Source organism: Ceratosolen solmsi, unplaced genomic scaffold (genome assembly GCF_000503995.2).
Source record: "Ceratosolen solmsi marchali unplaced genomic scaffold, CerSol_1.0 scaffold41, whole genome shotgun sequence".
Classification (NCBI taxonomy): Eukaryota; Metazoa; Arthropoda; class Insecta; order Hymenoptera; family Agaonidae; genus Ceratosolen; species Ceratosolen solmsi.
In genome coordinates this window covers 7,458,642-7,479,804 of record NW_011948424.1, presented here as the reverse complement: position 1 = coordinate 7,479,804, position 21,163 = coordinate 7,458,642, and the positions used below count along the sequence as shown (strand labels likewise).

Genomic DNA, 21,163 nt, shown 5'->3' with positions numbered 1-21,163 from the left:
GATTGGTGATTATTCATGAAATCATCGGATTACCTCCACTGATGATGACTTCCTTGTCGACCGACACGCGATGGAGCTCCCCATCATGGACGAACTCGACGCCCACAGCCTTCTTGCTCCTATCGAAGAGGATCCTCGTAGCCGTGGAGTTGAGCATTATGTGGAGGTTGCGCCTGTTACGGGCTGGTCGTAGGAACGCCCGGGAGGTGGAGAGCCGCGAGCCGTTACGCGATGTTGTTTGGGCGATCGCGAAACCCGTGTGCGATCGACCGTTTAGATCCACCGTCGAGTAACCTGAATTCGGGGGTAAATGAATTGAGGTTGTTCAGTTTTATGGGATATATTGCATGAATATTGGACCTTTATAGAAAACTAGTCGTGCCTCTTTCTCTTGCACCCCCCCTCCCCCTCCCACCCCTCCCCTCCTCCGCCTCCCACCATCCCAAAAGAAAATTAGAACTCCGAGGAACGGATAGAGATAGTCAAAAGAAGCGAATTGATTTTGATTAATTTATAAACGTTTTCCACAGTGATTTAACGAACATTCAGTTTTACCTCTTCAATTACTAAAATTTCAGTCGTGCGGTAAAAGATTTATACATTTTTTCGTTATTAAAGGCCATTATTAAATAGTTGATTTTGCAATTGAAAATGAATTGGAAATATATTTTAGTAAATTCATTTTATCTCTTTTATAGATTGAATAAAATCATATTTCAGTAATGTAAAATTCTATTCGAAAATACTTCATGTGTATTAAGTAAAATAAAATCTTATCACTTTTTGGGCATTTTAAAATGTAATCGATATTCTATTAGATATTTTAGAAATATTAAAATATTCGTGAATTTTGCTTTTTATGCTATTTGTTAGTCGTTAAATTTGTTTTACCCTTTACGAATATCACGAGCTCGAAATATGTTTAATATTTCTAACGATTATACATGCGCGCATACGCACGTCCCTTGTAAGTAATAAAATTTCATAAAGTATGAATCTTAGGATTGATAAAAAAAAAAAAAAAAAAAAAAAAAAAAAAAAAAAAAAAAAAGGGGGAAAAAAAAATGTCTAACATTATCATATTATAGATGATTACTTTCGAAATATTCCTAAATATTTATGTATTCCTTAGATAGGAGGAAATAGTAAGAATATGAATTAAAGTTTAATAAAACAAACTAGCGATACAATTGCCCGACTTGAACGGATCAATGGGGCGCATAAGTCTTACGTGTACGATCGTGGAAAAAGTTTATAGATAATGCAGATTATCGATAATCGCACGACATCAATTGATCAAAATCTATTTGCGAATAAAATTATTATACCTATGCGCGATATTTTGAGAGTTACAGTTACTCTTGAGAGAGCAGTTTATTTCTCCGCTTCAAATTAAAATGCATTTACGCGCTTGAGTAACACGCTTCATTGCATCTTTACATTGAACGCGAACAATCAACATTGTCACAACCGCCTCTATCAATCTCGATTTATTACTCTTCTTATTAAAATTCACCGCGAACGACAGCTTATATAATGAGCTATAAATAATAGCTGGCAGGTCAATAATAATAAAATAACATTGAAGAATAGATAGGAAACTTACGGAGCCAGCATTTACGCGTAAACCGGCGGGTCATTTTCACCTTTTTATTCGCAATTGACGGCTCAATTGTAAACTCTAGGCCATTAAAATTCGCAGTTAAATTGAGTCCCACGATTGTCTCTTACCCATTTCCTTGCCTGCCTGCAGCAGGGCATGGCTCAGCGGTGGATGATAAGGGAATTGGGTAACGGTGAGAGGTCCTCCAACCCCGTGATAGCCGTAATCCATGTCACTGACCTGGAGATTGTCCTCGCTTTTGATGAAGTAGGGCAGTACTTCATCGTAGGACCAGCCTTGATTACCCATCCTGGCCCAATCGTCGTAATCCTTACGAGATCCCCTCATGTATGTCATGCCATTCATTACCGAGGTACCGCCCAGCACCTGACGTACGTTTTGCTTTATTAGCCAATTATTTCGCGCAGGGCGACTCTCGCGAGGGAATGACGCGCCGTTCGAGGCCGACGCACGCAATTCACCGAATAATGCCTTTAGACATTGTCCCGACGACGGCTTTCTTTTACAGCCGTGAGACCTTTGCGAGTATTGCAGATAAATATTTTTCCTTCTTTCATTTGTTTTTTCTTCTTCTTAACCTTTCTCTCCTCGCTTAAATTATTGACGCTTCGATAGGTTGCCGGGGAGAAAAAGAGCCACCGGAGCTCATATATCAAAAGCATCTACTTACTATTAACTAAATCGTGTCATCATGTGCATTCGTTCGCCTTTGAAGCTATTCAATGAGATGCATTTAAAGGACCTGGATTTAATGAAAGGCTAAAAGTTTGTCACGAAAAGGTAAACGAATACTCTATCAATATTTCACATTAATTTTTAAATACAGAATACGAACGTACGGATAATGTCCCATCATTTTGCAGTATTAGCAGTGTATTAAATGAGCCTTTTTCATTTCGCGATAACGATAACTGTATATTAAGCGACCAAGTTATTATATTAATATAATAATATAATAATTATAAATAATATTAAAGATTAAATTTACGTTAAGATGGCACGTTGAAAATTACATGTCCACCAATGTATTCGAACCTGGTATCGACGAACAATTTAAAGAAACATTTACGTTACGACGCTTTACCACATACACCAGACTCTCTTCATTTATAATGTACTGTAATACGATATTGAAGTGAAAATTGAGAAACCTTTCCCCTGGGCCAGTAGCACTTGCGATCGTTATTAAGACAGGCCTCGTCCTCGCTCTCGGTGTGGTATTTCCAGTCGATGTCCGAGCCAAGGAAATTAAAAAAGAAGGACGGTATTTGAGTTCCGGTGGGCTCGTCCAAGCCGGCTTCCAGTAATAATACGGAAAATTGGCTTTCCTCGGAGAGTCTCGAGGCTACGGTTGCGCCCCCGCTACCGCCGCCTATCACCACGAAGTCGTATCTGAGAATAAAGTACTCGTTGTAGAGTGATTTTCTTACTTAGGATTTCCGTGCTTTTCACTTAGCCTCGATTTATTTTAGGTATCTTAGATGTATCGAGATACACATTGGCGAATGAAATTTATCGTCTCGACGCTATAAAATAAAATGCGTTTTTAAAGTGTTGTCCTTGTTGTGTTTTTGGATTGAATGAGAGCAAACGATAATTGGGCCAATAAAGTGAAGAAACGCTAAAGTGGAGAGCAATTTTAAAAGTAGTTACCGATGCTGCTTTTCACAGCATGGATCGATCGATTGTACGCCTACGTACAATTCATGCGTTTATAAAAAGATATACAATACTTTAGTTAAACAGTACTTAAAGTTGAGGATTAATTAATGTTAGTATTAGTACAAAAAAAAAAAAAAAAAAAAATATATATATATATATGTATGCATAATATTTATCCTTAATAGTAGCAGGAAAAACGGTAGTTACGTCTTTTAAAATATTCGAATAAATTATACTGTGGCGCTTCAAGCGAACCACAGATTCTTACAAAATTTAAATTAAAATTTTCTTCTACAATTAATTAATTAATTAATATTGCCCATTGTTCGTTTGACTTCTTATATACGCTCGAAGCATAAGCGTATTTTGGTATTTCAATCAATCATAAATTTGTTACAATTACTTTGGAATCCCCACGTAATTTTCAATCAGTTCCTCGGTAGGTAAGCATGGGAAGGAAAAGTAATCGAGATCCGAAATCAGCATGAAAGTAGTGGAAAATCTCATTATCTGGATCACATAATCGCACAAACTTATCTAAACTGTAGATACAATGTCTATCAATTGAAATAATCAATGCTTTATTAAGAGTGAAAATTCCATTAAAAGGTCGAATAGCAATATAATATTTTAATCTTAATTATATAATTTATTAACGCATTACCATGACAAATATAATACAACTTAATTAATTTATTTTTAATAATATTACACGAACAAGTATTTGTAATAATATACACGTTGTGTAATAATGTAATTTACGTTAAATTTATACGTATTGAAATGGAAATTACAATAATATCCCCGGCATTTCTAAATCATTGCTCAACTATATCGATAATGGTCTTTCAAATATATCGATGTACGAACGTTCGTGAAAAATTATTAAATTTATAATTATTAAGGGTTGATTTTAGTGATCGTTTACATTGTAATATTGTAGTAGTAAGCAAAGTAAATGCAGCAGCGAGCGAATGAAATTCACTGACTATTATACAATACATTTTCTCGTCGATAAATTATATTTCGTGCCAATGTTAAATATCATATATATATATATATATATATATATATATATATATATATATATATATAATCTTACTTTCATATTACAAATCATTTTTTTATTCCTTAAAATATTAAAATATCTCATTCAAAGGCGAACTATCGACAATATCACGATATTACTTTCAATTTTCATAAAGGCATTTTTACAGTTATTGTCTTGTATATTTTTAAAAATTATTTTTATGAAAAATAAATGCCTGATTTCATGAATAAAAAAAAATTTTTTTATTGGCAATATCAAATGTAGGCTGATAGATTTGACGTAAAAAATATCATAGTAGTTGAACTTGATGTAAATGAAAATAAATTGCTTTTTGCGAATGCCAGTGATTATTTTAATTACAGCGTTAGTATTTTATTTTCACAAAAAGTAGCAAAGCTATTTAGTGAGTCGATAAGTGCTGTTAGTGTTTATAAGTTTTCATTAAAAACAAATTATAATTAATTTATATCAATGCATCTCAATAATTGTCATATGATTTTGTAAGTACTTGTTCAATTATGCGTTAGGCGTGCAAGAAACGTACATCAAAATTTTCAAATAAATTAGCGCATTTATTAATGTTTACCTGATTTACATCCTTTTAGAAAGTACATTGTCCTAGAATTATTAGAAATTTATTGAAAAATTATTCAAAATTATTGATATTATTCAAAGACTTTCCATTTGCGCGCCCGTTGAGATTAACTTAAAATAGTGTAGATATAAAAGACTAATCGATAAATTTGCAATATCTGTGGTAGATTTTCAATTCTCAAACTTTGACAACTAGAATTTTACCATAACATATTTCTATATATACATATATATATATATATATATATATATATATATGATATTTAATATTGGCACGAAATATAATTTATCGACGAGAAAATGTATTGTATAATAGTCAGTGAATTTCATTCGCTCGCTGCTGCATTTACTTTGCTTACTACTACAATATTACAATGTAAACGATCACTAAAATCAACCCTTAATAATTATAAATTTAATAATTTTTCACGAACGTTCGTACATCGATATATTTGAAAGACCATTATCGATATAGTTGAGCAATGATTTAGAAATGCCGGGGATATTATTGTAATTTCCATTTCAAATGACACGATAAGCTATGCCGCAATTTACACTTGCGCCTCACTCTATAATTTAATCAATTATTTTAAACAAAGTTTAAAGCCGATTTTCTAGATAGATAACGATCCTAATCCGATTGGTCGTCGGAGACGTATGAGATCGTAATCGGCAATTCTCAGCCTCAAAATTTATGTGCAGTTACGACATTGAGCTATAATCGTCAATCGCGGTCCAAATCACTTTTCCCACTGGCACTAAAATTTTACCAATGACAAACGATAAATCGGGCCGCGTGGAACGACCGCCTGCGTAAATCTCTGGCCTGGCTAACCGGAGGCATAATCCACGCAACCCACCACATCTTAGTTTGGACCGACAAATAAATTCGATAATCAGGATCGCTCGCATTAGCCTCGCATCGCGAGCGTGTGCACAATGCACCGTTCTCCATCTAACGGATAATTATTATCTCTGGGCGTACTTTAAGTGGGTTAGCGGAGCGTTATGGAGAGCCGTGAGCATATAGCGATTGGGCCGCTTGTTGCGGCGAAAGGTGCCGTTCTCAGTCGTTCCCGAGCAAGAGAAAGAGATGGGGCGAATTATGTCTTGTTGTGGAGTTCGGGATTTTGACGTAATTTTGTTTCGCTTCGCCTGCGGGAGGGAGCAGTGGCTGTGGTGGGGCGGGGTGGGGGAGGGGACGAGAGGCAAAATCACTTTCTACGCTACGGCCTACGCTGATTGTTAAAAGGATCTTTCACGTATGTAAGGCGTCCGCCCAGAATTCTATCGTATGCTCTAGTCGATTGTTTGGTAATTTTTGCTCGAGCGTAGCTCATCTTTACGTATTAGCTTCTTGCTGTGTAATGCGGCATTGTAACGTTCTGCTATTGCACTCTCTATATTTAACATCCATTAGGATGCTATTTTTCTTTTCACTCTCTCTCTCTCTCTCTCTCTCTCTCTCTCACTCTCTCTCTCACTCACTCACTATTTCGTGGTTGGGCAATTTGTCTGTCAAATAAATGAGATTTGTTTCAATTAGGACCCATGCTTTTACTTATTATAATTTGATTGATAAAAAAAATGTCCGACATAGTTGATATCCTATCTCCAAGTCATTTATCATTTTATAGAACGCGCTAAGAAGTAAGTGTAAGCACTTTTCAAGGTATGGGCCTCCAAGTACATTATCGAATATATTCGTATTATGAAATACAACACAATGGAGATACAATGAATCTTTGAAATAGTATCTTTACGACTAACGCTCATAAGTAATATTGTTTCATGTCGATATATATATATATATATATATATATATATATATATATATATATATATATATGCCAATGACAAACTAATTTTGTCATTAGGAAATTAGTTTTCTATTGCATACTAACATTAATCGATGGTAATTTTTCTCTGAGCGCGTGTAGATTTTCAATATTTTTTTCAAACTTTAATCCATCCATATTTTGATTAATTGCATTGGGTTTAAAACTACCAAATAGTAATAAGATAAATTTTATGTCAAACAGCTAATGTATCGAATACATAATTATAATAATATCCAAGCTTTATTAATTTGATCTTCAAAGAAAATGTAATTAATTTAATTTATCTGAAATAATCCATTTAATGTCAATTTTCATGAATGCTTATATAAAGCGATTTTCTATCAGTAGATTTCTAAATGCTATAACAATAAACACAAAATTTTTTGTATTAATAACAACAATTATTTATCGATTTTATTATATATCACGATCATTATAATTAATGGAATGAAACTTTTAGATAAGAATAAATTGCTCTTTTTTATTCTCAATTAAGCTATAATAATACAAATTATTATAATTGGATTTTGTTGTTTGTGTATTTATTTTCAAATGCAATTGATATAAAAATCATCATAATAATTTTATCGTAATTATTTTTATATATTATTAAATGTTTATCTTAAATTATATTAACATTATAAATATACATTCTCTTATTATTCGTTTCTCCCTTACATTTATAGTACACAAATAATAATATTATGGTGTTTAAAACTTTGTCTTTTAACTCATTGGTTAATAACATAGTATTTTTTATGTAATAATGAAGGTAAAATATATTGTAACTTCAATCGCGTAAAGTGGCACGTGAGAATTTTTTCATGTCTAATAAATCTTACAATTATCAATTATTATGGTGCAATAACAATAACAATAAAAATAACAACAACAATAACAACAACAACAATAATAATAATCGTAATGATAATAATGATAATAGTAATAATGTAAGGTAATCTTTGAAAATAGCTTAGCTATTAACAAAATTAAAATATCGTTACCATTTATTAGTATATAGTACCAATACTTAGTGTTTCTATTTTAAATTTCACAATTTATAATTACGAAAATAACTAATTAATGATTACTTTGGCAAAAAATAGAAACATTATGTCAGAAAGGTTTAATAATTTTGTAAAGTATATACACAATGTATGCGAAACTATTTTTATTAGCGAAATATTAGATGAGTTAGTACATAATGAAATCAGAATATTCGTGGCTTGCCAGGCGTAATTAGTAATATATTCAATTATAATTCGTATTATAAAATCAGCATTTTATATTTTTACGTTTGACAATATTTATATACATTTATAATAAATTTTCATTGTAAAAGTATTTAAAGCATCACTACTACATATTAGTAGAATAATTTATGATTATGACACATTGTGTTCTGGGCAAGAAAAGAAAAGTTAGATGTTAAAGTAATACAGTCGATGAGATAAGAGAAAGGAGTTTGGAGATTGGATTGTCTAATAGCTCATGGTGATATAAATGCATGTATGTATGTATATATGTTTCTATATATATTTGTGCCTGTTGTGCGCGCGCGCTCGTGTTTGCGCATTTGAGTATATCACTAAATAATATAGTTTAAAGAATTATTTCATGTATAATTTTATTGATTTTTTTTTATGTAAATTTGAAATATTACTAGTATTATAAATTTTCTTTGATAAATTACTTATAATACAATGATATAATGATCTAAATTTACTGAAAAATAGATAGAGTTTAATAACATTTAATAAATAGTCTCAAAGGGTAAGCCATTATTACATCCATTACCTACCCATTGACGAATAATTATGATTTTTTTAGTATACGCAATACTCATGCTATAAATAATAATAATTTATATAAAATATCATGCTCACCTTTATATATATATATATATATATATATATATATGTGTGTGTACGAAAATTATTTTATTACTAGAGATAATTAAACCAGCACCTCGGTAGAATCCTTCATCATTTAGCACAATGTAATTAAGAAGTTAGAACAATGCTAACACTTATCCACCTTTTATTAAATTATTTGAATAGTTAAATTGAAGGAATTGAATTTGTCTTACGAACATTTTCTTACTATAAATATTACTACAATATAATAGAAGACAAATTATCTAGAAATTATAAATTTATTAATCGCTATACTTAATTATATTAATATAATAGTAACATATGGAGTAATCAATATGTTATTATCTAATATTCCATTGAAATTTAAGTCGGTTATAATATTTTGAAATTATATTAGTAAATTAACATTTGATATTATTGGAAGATTATTAGGTATTTGTTAAACATGAAATATTACCACTTACATATTAATGAATTTACTCTTTCAAAGTTAATAAGCCTTTATTTTCCATTCATAGGACGAATAATTCAGACATATAATTGCGTAATAAATTAGATATAAATAATTTTGTTGAGAAATGAAAAAGGAGAAAATTGAATCTATAAAAAAAAAAAACTAATATAAAACAAACTTAATATAATATACAATTTATATGAAAATATTTATTTTTAAGCTCTTCATTATAGTTTTCTTAATTTTGAGTTTACAACCATACAGTAGTAAAATATTTTCTACAGAATAATTCTTTAGTATATTTTAGTTTTTAGTAATAACGTTTCTACATAAAATATTATGTTTTAAAAAATAAATATTGATTAAATCCTCTCTGTCTTTCTCTCTTAGTGCACGTATTTTTATGCTATTTATCGATATAGTATGTCAATAAAAGTAATTCATGAATATTTTTATTATGATTTTACTTTGACTGTATGATAATATATGGATAAATTAATAATACGCGTATTGTCTTTATATATAAATACAAATTATTTTTTATGTAATTTCTTTAAAGTCGATTTTATTACTAACTACTTTCCAACGGACTGTAAAATATCGTTGAATAAAGGTATTTGCTATTTTGACAGGATTATCGTCGGATCATTTTGAAATAAAACGTTATTTATCAGTGGCATTATCGAGCAAATTTTGATATTTCTAAATGAAAATATGTGATTTGAAATGAGAAAGAAAAGCTCTACATACGCATACAAGACAGGGATGGAGAGATAGATAGATAGAGTGATATATATATATATATATAGAGAGAGAGAGAGAGAGAGAGAGGGGGGGGGGAAGAGATATAGAGTTAGGAATTATTTTAATGATGAATGTTTATTGTGAAAATATACAAAAGCATTGACTGCATATTGATCCAAGCTTTAAATAAATGATAAAACTTGAAAGATAAGAATAACTACAGTGCATCATTTTATGTACCGCATCATGTACTAACTACTGTGACCGTTAAGCCATTTGAGATAAGAACACGTGCGTGTACACTATTATGTATAAACCTTTATGATGTACCCATATAACGTCCTCGTTTTTTTTTTCTCTCTAACATTACGCCCTTCCTCATGGAGAAAGCCCAAAACGCCTGAATAATAACACGCTGAGCGCACACACGATCATAATAGACCGTAAAACAATTTCATAAATCACCTGCCATACACGCACACAGAGACACGTGTGTAATGATAGAAAGGCTGGTGAAAAACGACGAATGACGTTAGAATCAGAAGTCAAAGCGATAATCACCATGGGGCCTCGCATCCCCCGTTGGCAAAGAGCATTTACATGACTCGTCATATTTTTGTCTTCGTCCGCGTGATTGTGTATTCTAATAGGTACGGGCAAAAGCGCTCTGAATTATTCTTCGTGTCATGGATTTTTTATGAGCGCCGGGTGGTGGTGGCGGTGGTGGCTGGCGAGTGGGGGGGGGGCGGTATACGATGTCCCTATGAATTAGGAGAAAGCGCTATTGTGTCGCGTATATCAGTAAAAGAGTGTATCTTTCGACACGATCACGTGATATATTTCTCGTATATCGCAGAATACGTCGTCCAGGTGTCGAGCTCAAGATGGAGAATAATCGCTCGTGGATATCTTATTTTCGCGTCACGGGTATCCGCGAGCGACCTTTTCTTTATTGATTAATCGATCGCTCCTTTGAAGAGTGACAAAAAATCTTTGGTCGATTGGTTTGTTACGATAATTAATTTAATTAGCTTCAATTGCACGACCGTTTTCTTATGACGCATAATTAGTCCTTTTTCTCTCTCTCTCTCTCTCTCTCTCTCTCTCTAACGCTCTCTCTCTCTCTCTCTTCCTCTCTCAAGATTAAATAGATCTATACATTGTTGTCTAATGTTTTATTATCATGCTGATAGTTCGTGTAAATGCGTAAATGCTGTAAAATGTCTTTAATAACGAGGAACAAATGTTTGAGCAGAAATATAAATGTCTTTTAAATGTAAATATAAATCTTTTTGATTTATTCGTACTTTATACATCGAGTCAGATGTATCAAACGATTCAAGAAAGTCACGATGGTGTTTTTTTCTTTTAACGAGTAAATGGTTGAATCTTAATTGATATGATTTATGTTCGAAATGGTTACTCGTCAAATATATATAATCCTTGCTGAAGTTGTATTTTAGTAATTAGAAGGTAACTATTTTGTTTAAAATAGACAAGTTAAATGTTATTTAATGCAGCTCAGCCGGCAAGATACTTAAGATACAAATAAGTAAATTAAAAAAGAGAGCTATTTACTAATTTCGCAGTTACTAGACCTGTTATAATTATTATTGCGTGCTGTAATTCTATAGCCTACTATATTTTTAGAAAGAATAATAAAATCCGTTAAACTAATGGTATCAAGGACTCTTATAAGAAGGTTAGTTCTCTTAAAAGTAGCATTTAAGTAATGCAAAAGATTTCCATTTAATATTTCTGTTTAGATCAACTATAACTACTTTGACGAGAATAATATATATATATATATATATATATATATATAGAATATAAAAAAACAATTCTCATTACAATAATTAATAATTAGACATTTTTAAGCATTAGAATAATGATTATTGTAATAACAAACCTGGAATTGACACGTTTTTGCGGAATAGGTCGGTTGCACGGGTCTTCGAGATCGCATTGACTTCGGAGAAATACTTCGAGGAGGCCCATAAATAACATGAACGAAGGTCCACCGCATGTCGATGCCAATGTGGGACCGACGGTCGACGTTAGTGGACAATTACAACTCATCTGGAATTCAAGAGTAATTAAAATAAAATATTATTTCCATGGAGCGATGGGGGCGGTGGGGGGGGGGAGGAGACGCATCGATTTAAGATTTATTGATACTACAATGCAATCGATTATCGCGTAGGCAATTATTAAAGTCCTAACAAAAATTAATTTATACACGTAAACGTGTGATTGGTATTGACACATACGATAAATAGATGATATATTTTCAAAAGGTTTTATTATGGTAGATCAATGTCTCGTATAAGACAAAAGTTTAAACCCTTTCAACTGTCAAATTATGCAAAATCCAGAGGCTCAAAATAATTAAAATTATAAGTCATATTTAATGCTTGTGAAAATTATCGATTGATATACGTTGGGTTATTAAATATGTCGAAAGCAGTCGATAGTAAGGATTTTAAAATAAATATCAAAAAAAAAAAAGAAAAAAAAGTCCATTCGTCGATATAATATTTAACGTTAAAATTGCAACTTAAATTTATCAAGAGGATATTTAATTTCAAAGTTTTTGAAGAATTTTCAAATAAAACACAGTAAATTAGAACAAATAATTCTTTTTTTTTTTTTTTTTTTTTTTCAAGAAAAAAATTCAATGTTATCGAGAACAGTTGAAATTGTAAAATGCTCACATTACGAAATAACTGTACAGTTTGGTTTAGTAAATTAAACGTTAAGAAATAGTTTCGCATACTATTGAAAATCTTGTTATTTATAAGCATCGGTGTATTGTACATCAAATTAATTAAAATTCTCCCGTACTCTCATCCAATATCATTTATCTCTGCCATGTGAAAAACTTTTTCTTCCAATTATTGATAATTATTTATGTCACCTAGTCGCCAACGCGTCTTTTTCCATTGGATAATCGAGCAAAGTTTCTAGGAATGTAATCAACTATTTAGTTCAGAAAGGTAAAAAATATTATAGAAAATGTAACTTTGGAGAGACTATAAAACGAAAAAAAGAAAAGAAAAAAAAAAGTGAGAGAATGCGTAGCCCCGACGTTCGTCAACGTAAAAGACTATCATCTCTGTTTGCCTCTATCTTACTCGCTTTCTTTATTTCTTTATTTCACTCACTGCCTCTGTATCTATATTCCTTTGGCTTTTCTTCCTGCCGTACATTGAATCTCGCATACAAGTGGTACGCGTGCGCACGAGTTGCAATCAAGTTCGTAAAATGTTACGACTCTGCGCTCCTCTCACGTGACAGAAGAGCAATTCAACCGTACGCACTTAGTTACGTCCTATATGCTGCGATAGAGGGTGACTAAAAAAACGAACAACAACAACAACAAAATGCTGTGATCGCGAGCTAAATCAAAGTTTCACTGGAGTTTATAACTCTGTAGCATTGCCGCTTTTCGTTAACACTTTGTTGCATTCCAGAGGTATGTGAAATGCTATTCATCGTAACAATGAAATTAATAATTAGGATAGCGCAATAGAACGTTGATTGCACGTAAATGGCCTCCTAAATATCGTGCTGCTAGAATTGTGAATAGGAGCGTGATCGATTAGAGCGAGTTAATAATTGTTACGCTGAGGGAGTTTAAGAAAAAAAAGAAAAAGAAAAAGAAAAAGAAAAAGAAAAAGAAAAGAAAATATAATTTATAAATTTATCATTTTTAAGGACAATGTCGTTGCATTGTATCGCGGTATTAGCTCACTTATTAAAGCGATGATGATGTAATTTTAATTTTTCGTCCTGATTTTTACTTAAGAGACCGCGAGTACCACGATGCGCAAGACTGAGCTTTGTTTATAAGGACAATATTTATAATAAATTTTTGTCATCGAAAAATGCTAATTAATAGACAAAGGGTTAATTGTGATTTTTCTTTTATATCTTTTTTGTTTTGTTTTGTTTTGTTTTGTTTTTTTGTTCGTTTATTAACCTCTATGTATCGTAATGCTCCTCTTTAGTTATTTATACGAATTATCTAGAATACTTTTAATTCTCAATCGATTTTACAATCTTTATACAAACGATATTATTTTTATCGAATAAAAATTATCTTTTACTTTTACAACATTGTATTTCCTTTATCACCCCTTTGTTGATTTGTTTTCATAAAGCACAAGTGACTGTATTATGAAATTAAGTCAATAAACATATTTATTAACTAATGTTAATAATAGCTAATAATGTTAATAACTGACGAGAGTTCATTATTTATTAACATTTTATTATTTGACGATTTGACGAAGCAAGACATCTGACAGAGCTAAGGTATATTGTATCATTCGCGTTCAATTATGTCTCAAAGATCTAAGATGATACAAATTTCAAGACAAATGAGAAATGTTACCTCTTACCCTTCACATGGGAAAGCTGGGAAAGTTTTGGAGAAAGTTGTTACCTATTATCGGAAGTGCTCCACAATAACATAAATTTCTATTGCATATATCTTAAAATTATGTTATATTTTTCTTTCTTATATTTACACACACGCAGGCTCACCCACATACACGCATATTAATACCATTTAATAATTTAATATATTTAAGGAAATACAAATAAATCTTGGATGCATAAATAAATTAAATTATTTATTGTTAATATTTAGATAATAAAGCAATTGTAAAAATTTTATTTAAAATTTGTTTAACTTATCTATAATATATCATGGAACATTTTAACGATATTATATAAAAATAAGACTTTTTTATATTGTTTCTTAATGGAAGGCTATTTAAAAAAAAAAAATATATATATATATATATATACAATATATGCTCTAATTAGTTATAATTCTACATTAATAGGATATTTTTCTTTTGTATTTTGTAAATTTAATACGATTACTAAATCATTTAATAGGAATCACAAGCAGCAAACTCGATCCAACGTATTAATTCGATTTTTAATCTTTCATAACGCACATCCCAATTTAGATTGTTAACGCTAGTAATAAAAATAGTGAAATATATATTTGTTTCTATATATCCTATTTATAATATAAAATAGCAATTAAAATCAGACAATTAATCAGTTAAATGGAATGAAAAATTTGCTTTTATTATATTAAATCAGACGGAATGAAAATAGATTTAACCCTTTAATTTGACTTTGATTTTAATTTGGCATATAATACATGTTGAACCACGTTGAGAAAATTCTAAAATCCTGCAAATTGGCATTCAAATTGCAGTCGTTATATTAAACTATGTTTTTACGATCTTGGTGGTGGTACGAAAATTTTACGACACAATGTTTCCAACCATACAAACTGAATTTTCATCAATTTAACATATTTTTAATGCATAGCCAAACATATAAATATGGAGACACGGAAACCTAAATACGAAGAAAATAGGATGAAAAAAAAAACAACAACATAGAGACAGTGGTATGACTATGCTGAATGAGATTGATATTTATAAAAGTGAATGATAATGTTTAGGGCAAGACTAGAGTAATAATTTTAAAGGAAAAAGATAATTAGAAGCGTAAGAAGTCCGAGGGTGATTTATAATTGCATTACAAGTGGCATTTGGATGAGGTGCATCCGTCCCGAAATAATTAATTTAATGAAAATCATTTGACCTAGAAGTGAATAGGAAAAAAATGAAATAAAATGACAATATCAGTGTAGCAGCAAAAAACAACGTATCAATGTACCAGCTTCGACCTCTGATGGTTATTCTATCTGAATGTTTTATCGTGGGATAGGAGAGGGGCCTTAAGCTGTCAATCAGCAATTTTATGGGAAACTCGAGTGGATCGAAGTCACGGAAGAGTCATCAATCATAACGTTAAATATCTGCAAAAAGTATAAATCAACAGTTATTCTATCGTGTACTGTTTTGTATACGGTTATCTGCAGAAAACAAAATTTCGGGTAAAGAAAATTTGTTAATGCTTCGAGAATATTGACAATGCCAAGCAATAATCATTTGAATAATTTAACTTTAACGAGGCATTTCTTACGACATTTTAAGGTAAAGCAGATTTATCGATATACGTCATTCATTGTACAATGATAAAATATCGATCGATTAAAAATTTTCAATATTCCAAATAGTTGAATAATGAAATTACAAATGTATTCTTGCCTATGTGCATTTGCTGCAGATGTAAACAGGCACGCGCGCGCGCGCGCGCACACGCACAAATTTCAAAGTTTCATGAACGCGCGTGTATTGAAATACACATGTTAGTACACATGTTTATTATGTATTTAATATGTTCTTTTCATGTTTAGTAGAGGAATCTACAGAAAAATTGATATAAGCAGTTATGTTACTTTGTGATATTATGCTGCTCTCTCTTTCTTCTGCAGCTAACCTAATTTTTTTTTCCGTTATCCGTTGGACTACCTAACCTGCTGTTGCTGTAGCTTGTGCGGCTCGATCGTTACATAATTTTTAAGACGAAAATTACTATTTTAATTAAAGAAAAATTAAGTGAATAAATCAATTACATATGCACATGCGCGCGCACACACACATCCACGTTCGTACCTACGGCTGTACATAAATGTGTATAAAAATATGAATGAACGTTTAGAATATAAATAATATTGTTCTTACATCGATACATACACTTATATAGAGTTTATAAGCATGAATTCATCAAACTATATATTATAAAAAATATTAAAGATAATGGTATTATTTTTTGATATCATATCAATTTTTACTATATTGATAATACGGATCTTTTTATCTTTATCGATTTGTTTATTTTATTACAAATTTATTATCTAAATTTTCTTTTATGCTATCTAAGAATTATTTATAATTAATAAATTTTTACAATTATATTAGTATTAAAATTGTATTTATATGAAATTAATCTAAATGTATTTCAGTTGAAGTTTTGAATGAACAATTTCTCAGTTTCTACATCGAATAATAAATCCCGTTGTATTTAAAAGTTGAACGGACAATTATTGCAATTTGTGGCATCTTCATTGTTTGACTAAGTCTCAATTTATAGCAAGTTGAGACTGGAAAATTAGAATATTACTTTTCGACCCAATTAAAATCAATTTTATTAGTTAAGAATTATGGAAATTAATAATTATAATTTATGAAATAGTATTTTTTAGTCTATATCTTTAATTCATCATGCTCTCATTGTTTTTTTCTTTCAACAATAGCAGTTGTTTCATGTGTTAAAATTGTTCAAAGTGCGTGCAAGATAATAATAATAATTATTATTTGTAATAACAATCTACATGGTGTTATAAAACAAAATTAAATAATCTAATGTCTGATTGGTAGAAAAGTTTCATTATTCTTCTTAATTCCAAATTTTTGAAGATTAAAAAATGTGCTTTATAAAGTATCGTTGATCTATTACGAAATAACAACAATAGCTGATGAATAACAAAAATTAATTTTTGTCATAGTTGTATATTTCCTTATTGCATTCGAGATTTAGAAGACTCGCTAGAACGGTGTATTGATCTTTTCAAGTGTCTAGTTATTGGCTACAATTATTCTTAGGTAATAATATTTGAAAATATATTAAAAAGCAGCAAGATACTTAATTTTGTGACAGTTATTATCGCATAGATTATAATGTAACATACAATTTCCAGCCTATTATCGTCATGGACTTATTTATTATCATGTACCTTCGGAATTTGCAAGCTGTAAAGTCTTTACTCTGCTCCTACGTATCCTTCGCAAAAAAAAAAAAAAAAAAAAAAAAAAAAAAAAGAAAAAAGAGAAGAAAAACTGCAACAGTGTTTAAAGTGCGACATACACAAACAGCAAAGCTCGGTGTAATGGTTCGCGCAGAAACTGATAGGTGTATTCAGTATATTCAGCATAAATTTTCGTGATCGTCTGTGAAGAATGAGTCTCTGTCTATCTCTGTTTATAGGCGGAGAAGGAGGAGGAGGCGAGAAAGAAGCTCTGCTCTGTTCATGGCTCTTGACGCTGCGTGCGTGCACCGTCTTAATCGGCTTTCTAGCGCAACGTAGCGCTCCATTCTTGTGCCTGGAGAAGCTTGTGTAACATTTTTACAATTCGCCTTTCCAACTTCCTATGTGCACGCATACATATACGTATTATGAGACTCCCCGCGTGTTTTCCGGTCTCTCGCGGGCCCCTGCGTGGTTCGCGCGCGAAATTTTACTTCCACGCGTCTTGCAGAATTCCGCGATGACTTTTTGCGCGCGAGGCATCAGGTTGCCTTGCATTTTTAGACAATTTGTTTATGTTTAATGACCGTGAAAATTGGTATGTTGGCTGTTCGGTAATAGGTGTAGAGATAAAGCTATTATCTTGTTATCGTTATATTGTTACGTAAATTTTGTAATTGTATAATATTACACATCGATTAAAAGATATCCTCATGTTAATTTGTGGCATTTTCAAAACAAAACTTCTTGTCAATTTTTGTTGCTTGCCTTTCTAGTAGTAAATACGAAACGGATGGTATTTAATGGAAGTCACTAATTTACCGATTGAATTCAGCATTATTTATTTTTTAAATCAATGTTGCAAACTCTGAATTACTTGGTTTAAATATTTTCTATTTATTTAAAACGTTTTTTTTTTTTTAACATATTAATAACCACAAATTAATAATTTGAGCTAACAAAGGTACTTTCATTACTCTTATTCTTATAACGAAAAATAGTTTAGATATAGTTTTTATGCGATTTATTTATAATGTAAATTTATCTAAATTCATTTTAATGGGTTAAAATCCTTAACTAGAAATTTCTAATTAAAAATAACGAATTTTTGCGAATCAAGAAACGTTACAACATACGTGAACTAGAATCATTAATATTGATTAAATAAGATATTATTTTGTTTGAGCAATATTTGTCTTACTATTCTCGAGTATTTCTACTTACGAAATGACCAGTAACACGATGATATTATCCATTTAATTTCAATACATTATTTTCAAATACTTACCGATATAAGTTCTACATATTAATTTTTTCAATTAATATTTAAATTATTTTATAAATAATTGTGAGTTATATATTTTTTATACAAAAATGATTTTTGTTTATCGTTGAATCTTACATTATTCGTCGCAACAAGGGTATAAATAATATAAAGTGTCGATAGTTGCTTCAAAAAATTTTGAAATAAATAGAAATTTATATACATTTTGTGTGTATTTCTGAAAAGATAAATCGTATATTATATAGTTGTTAGTTAAACGTTTTTATTGAGTAATAAATTAATTGTTTTTAACAATCACAACAAATCATTATTAAATTTATCATAATACGAAATAGTACTTTAATGAACTCCTTTCCATTAAAGAACGTGAAGTATTCGTAAATTATGAAAACATCACAACGATGTGGAAAAATACGACTTTTACGTGTCATTGCATTTTTCGCAATCTGTTAAGTACCGTCCCATTTTACCTATCGCTATAAATAATCTAATTACTTCGCCCTGCCATTTATGTTTGACTAACAATATCAGAAATTCTTCCTTACATAATGTATGAAAACACTTTGCAGAAAATGAGAAAGAAGTATGATTTTTCATAACTCTCGTAAGCTTTGAAACTAAAATTTCAGGTAAAAATCAGGAATTATGTGCACGATATCATGCTTTTAGTACGCTACATTTGCTTGCAAAATGATAGTTGCATATTAGTAAAATGAAATTGTATTACTATTAATCTTTAACATTATACTGTTTTGCTATAAATGATACTTTAAGCCTATACATTCAAATTCATATAAAATTAAAACATAATTTAAATTCTCGATTATGGCAAGAAAATCATTCTGATAAAATTCTGAAAAGTCTTGTACTCTTACTTATATTTTATTATTAAAATATCTGTTTATCCATCTACTTAATCCGTTTTTAACTTAATTTAGTTAAAATCAATTACTTCATTAAGATTCTCTTTCTCACTCAGATATCAACTATTATTTCAGTTATTTTTATTTTTATAGAAAAATGCATTATTATGATATTAAAATACTATTTTCTACGATTAATGACACTATAAGTATTATTAATTGATCGACTACATTATTAAATTATATGAATGATTAACACGAATTTATTATTATGATACAAAATCATATTATATGAAATTATGATAAATTGCAAATGATAATTAATAGCAAAAACGATTAAAATAAGACGATTAATTATTTAATCGGATGAAAAAATTAAAATATTTATTACAATTTATATTATAATTAGAATATATATATGTATATATTAAATTTTAGATTAAAATTTTAGATGTTGATAAATATATTTAAGAATTACAACAATATGCTTTCACTGAATATAAAAAATAGTTTGTTTTACTCGTTAGAGGTGGATTAATTTGTACTTATTATTTTTTTATTATATGAAAATTGTAAAACCGATTTTTTTATCAACAAGATATCAAGATTTTAGATGTTCAATTTTTCTTGGAAATGATGAAGCTCATTTAAAAAAATAATATTCATTCAATGGTTTAATAATAAAAATGTGCCGCAAACATAAATGACAAATATCTGATCGATCGCTCATAAAATTGATATATCAAGAGCTTCCCTCTTCTCATTTTTCTCCCATTTTATGAACTTTTAAGTCCCTCGCTCATAAAAGCGCGAGTGGAGGTGGCCCCATCGACGACTACGTGGAATAATTGTAATTATTATTGCTATTATCATGTCTCTTCGAGCGAGGAATCATTACACATTTTATTCCATTGCATGCTCATTATTAATGATTCAAGCTACATGAAAGCTCAGTCTTTTTTGCAATTAGATATGGATAATAAATATATGCTATTGTGTCCCGTATCCGTGGTACCGAGGTATAAGTTTTGCAGTTATTTATGGATATTTTCGATTTCCTTTAAGAATAAAGTTTTTCATAATTAGCGTTGTAACAATACGGAGTTCAAACTTTTGCAATATAAACTAATCTTAATAATAAAAATCTTAAAGTTTTCAATTATAAACTACGTACATTTACATGTACATAATATAATTTTTGACAAGCTTACAAATAAGCTTTTAATTTCCTAGATTGTAACGCACTTGATAAAGTTTTGTTATTTCTTTATGCTATGCGATACACGTTTTACGGTTCAGCCATGGATGTAACTGATAAGTTCCTTAATATCTTGTTTAAACATAAAACGTAATTGCCATTATGATATTTAAATGTTTCATTAAATTTTATGAACATATTCAATTAAATGCAATTATTAATTCTTTTAAATATTTTATAACACTTCCAATGATTATAGTAAAATTACTTAGAATAAATTAAGATA

General features: G+C 30.1%; 1 protein-coding gene across 1 annotated transcript in view; it reads right to left on the bottom strand.

Annotated features, from left to right (window-relative positions):
* The window catches only part of LOC105362648 (glucose dehydrogenase [FAD, quinone]), a 55,152-nt gene that overhangs the window by 16,923 nt on the left and 17,066 nt on the right, over positions 1-21,163 (bottom strand). The window contains exons 2-5 of the mRNA XM_011500131.1: positions 11,757-11,926; positions 2,776-3,016; positions 1,732-1,990; positions 34-294 (exon numbers count right to left, since the gene is read on the bottom strand). Coding sequence (XP_011498433.1) covers positions 34-294; positions 1,732-1,990; positions 2,776-3,016; positions 11,757-11,926 — 931 coding nt within the window. The remainder of the gene's footprint in view (positions 1-33; positions 295-1,731; positions 1,991-2,775; positions 3,017-11,756; positions 11,927-21,163) is intronic.